The sequence below is a fragment of the Sitodiplosis mosellana genome, unplaced genomic scaffold (assembly GCF_009176505.1).
Source record: "Sitodiplosis mosellana isolate CC-2019 unplaced genomic scaffold, AAFC_SMos_1.0 Smas_scaffold_2876, whole genome shotgun sequence".
Classification (NCBI taxonomy): domain Eukaryota; kingdom Metazoa; phylum Arthropoda; class Insecta; order Diptera; family Cecidomyiidae; genus Sitodiplosis; species Sitodiplosis mosellana.
Window position 1 is genome coordinate 6,932 of NW_022598118.1, and position 1,605 is coordinate 8,536.

At 33.6% G+C, this 1,605-nt stretch overlaps 1 protein-coding gene across 1 annotated transcript; it reads left to right on the forward strand.

The window, feature by feature from the left end:
* Window positions 1-470: 470 nt before the first annotated feature.
* Window positions 471-1,513, forward strand: LOC129571573 (serine protease inhibitor 88Ea-like; the record flags this gene model as incomplete). Its single annotated transcript, XM_055451382.1, has 4 exons — window positions 471-742; window positions 980-1,051; window positions 1,127-1,328; window positions 1,396-1,513. Coding segments are annotated over exons 1-4 (664 nt in total), but the record flags the coding sequence as incomplete, so codon positions are not given.
* Window positions 1,514-1,605: the final 92 nt, after the last annotated feature.

Here is a 1,605-nt window from a genome sequence, read left to right on the forward strand (position 1 = left end):
GTGTGCGGGATATAATATAGAGCACGATAAAGCATTAGCGAGAGCATTGCATCGCTCTAACACACATCATTATGTGTATACGGATTCAGCGGAACGGTTAGAGAGCCAATATAGATACATTCGTACGCATGCTACTATGACTATTTGCAACAGACTTGTGTACTCAGTCGTAGTAGACAGCAAGCATATGGGTTCTTCACGTTGAAAGAGAAATAAAAATGTATATGTTAGTCAATGTGAAACGTCAAATACATCTTCAGTAAACTAAAATCGATTGAACAGAATGAAGAATCGTACGATTCTACGTGTATGGTGAATTAAGTAACAATAAGACGTATTCAACGAGATATCGTTGATGCAGTACAGAACAAACAGCACATGATGTTTCTTCAGTTGCATAAAAATTAGTGCGTAGAAAAGACATTTTGAGGCAATAAAATCGTTAATCAGTTCATTATTCAGCGTAAAATATGAAAAAAGTGGGAGTGTTTTTACTAGTGACATTGGTTGCATTTCCAATTGTATATTACAATTTAAAATCGGATCCATATATTACCGATGATAAACCGCCTGAAAAACCGTATTACCCTCGATTAACCTTTGCGATATCAATATTGAAACAATTACAAAATGATAAGCCCAATGAAAGTGTTTTCTACTCGCCACATAGCCTTTATGAGGCACTTTTATTGACTTTTTTCACTGTTTCCGATGAAACAGAGAAACAGTTAAAAAAGAATGTGTGAAGGCTTTATACCATTTGTGCTTTTTGCAATAATATGGAGCCGCCATGATTATTTACCAATCAATAGTACTGAAGTACAGTGTATTTGAGTCCGTAGCTTCTCCACTACTGCTTGAAAGCACAATAGTATAAAAATCAGCAAGAATTTACGCCTCGTTCTTTATTGGAATTGAATTGGATTCGAAATAAATCAGATGTTGAATATTCGTATAAATCGAAAAATGAACAGTTCAGTCGATTTCAAAATGAAACAATCGAATTCAGTTCGGTTAATAAGCTATACGTCACAACGGAACTTAAAATTCGGTAAAAAAAATTAAATAATTGATTATTTTGGTTTGATTAATCATCATTAAAAACAAAACTTTTTTGATTGCACAGTGATTCGGTGGGGAATCTATTGGGAAGGAACAATATTGAATCACTCAATTTCTTTGAAGAACCCGCTCAATACACCGCACACATCAACAATTTCGTTGAAGAGTTTACAAAGAAACAAATCAGAAATCTTATTCCACCAAGTCTTATAAGTCAAGGAACAACATTCGCCATTGTCAATGCGGCATATTTTAAAGGGAAATGGGTATAATTTTGTAATTGGTGTGCTGAAAAAAAATGAAATTCATATGATTCATTGCATTTATCCTTAGATAACTCCGTTCGATGAAAAACTAACTCAACAAGAAGCATTCTATAAGGAAGACGGAGATAAGATCTTTGTTGATATGATGAGACAATCGAAACATGAGAATATCGAGTTCGAATGTGGTAAACTTTGAACATTTCACACGTCAATTCAATCGATTTTTTTTTATACTGGCAGATTTTAATTTTCATTTCCAAATTAGGTCTCATCAAAA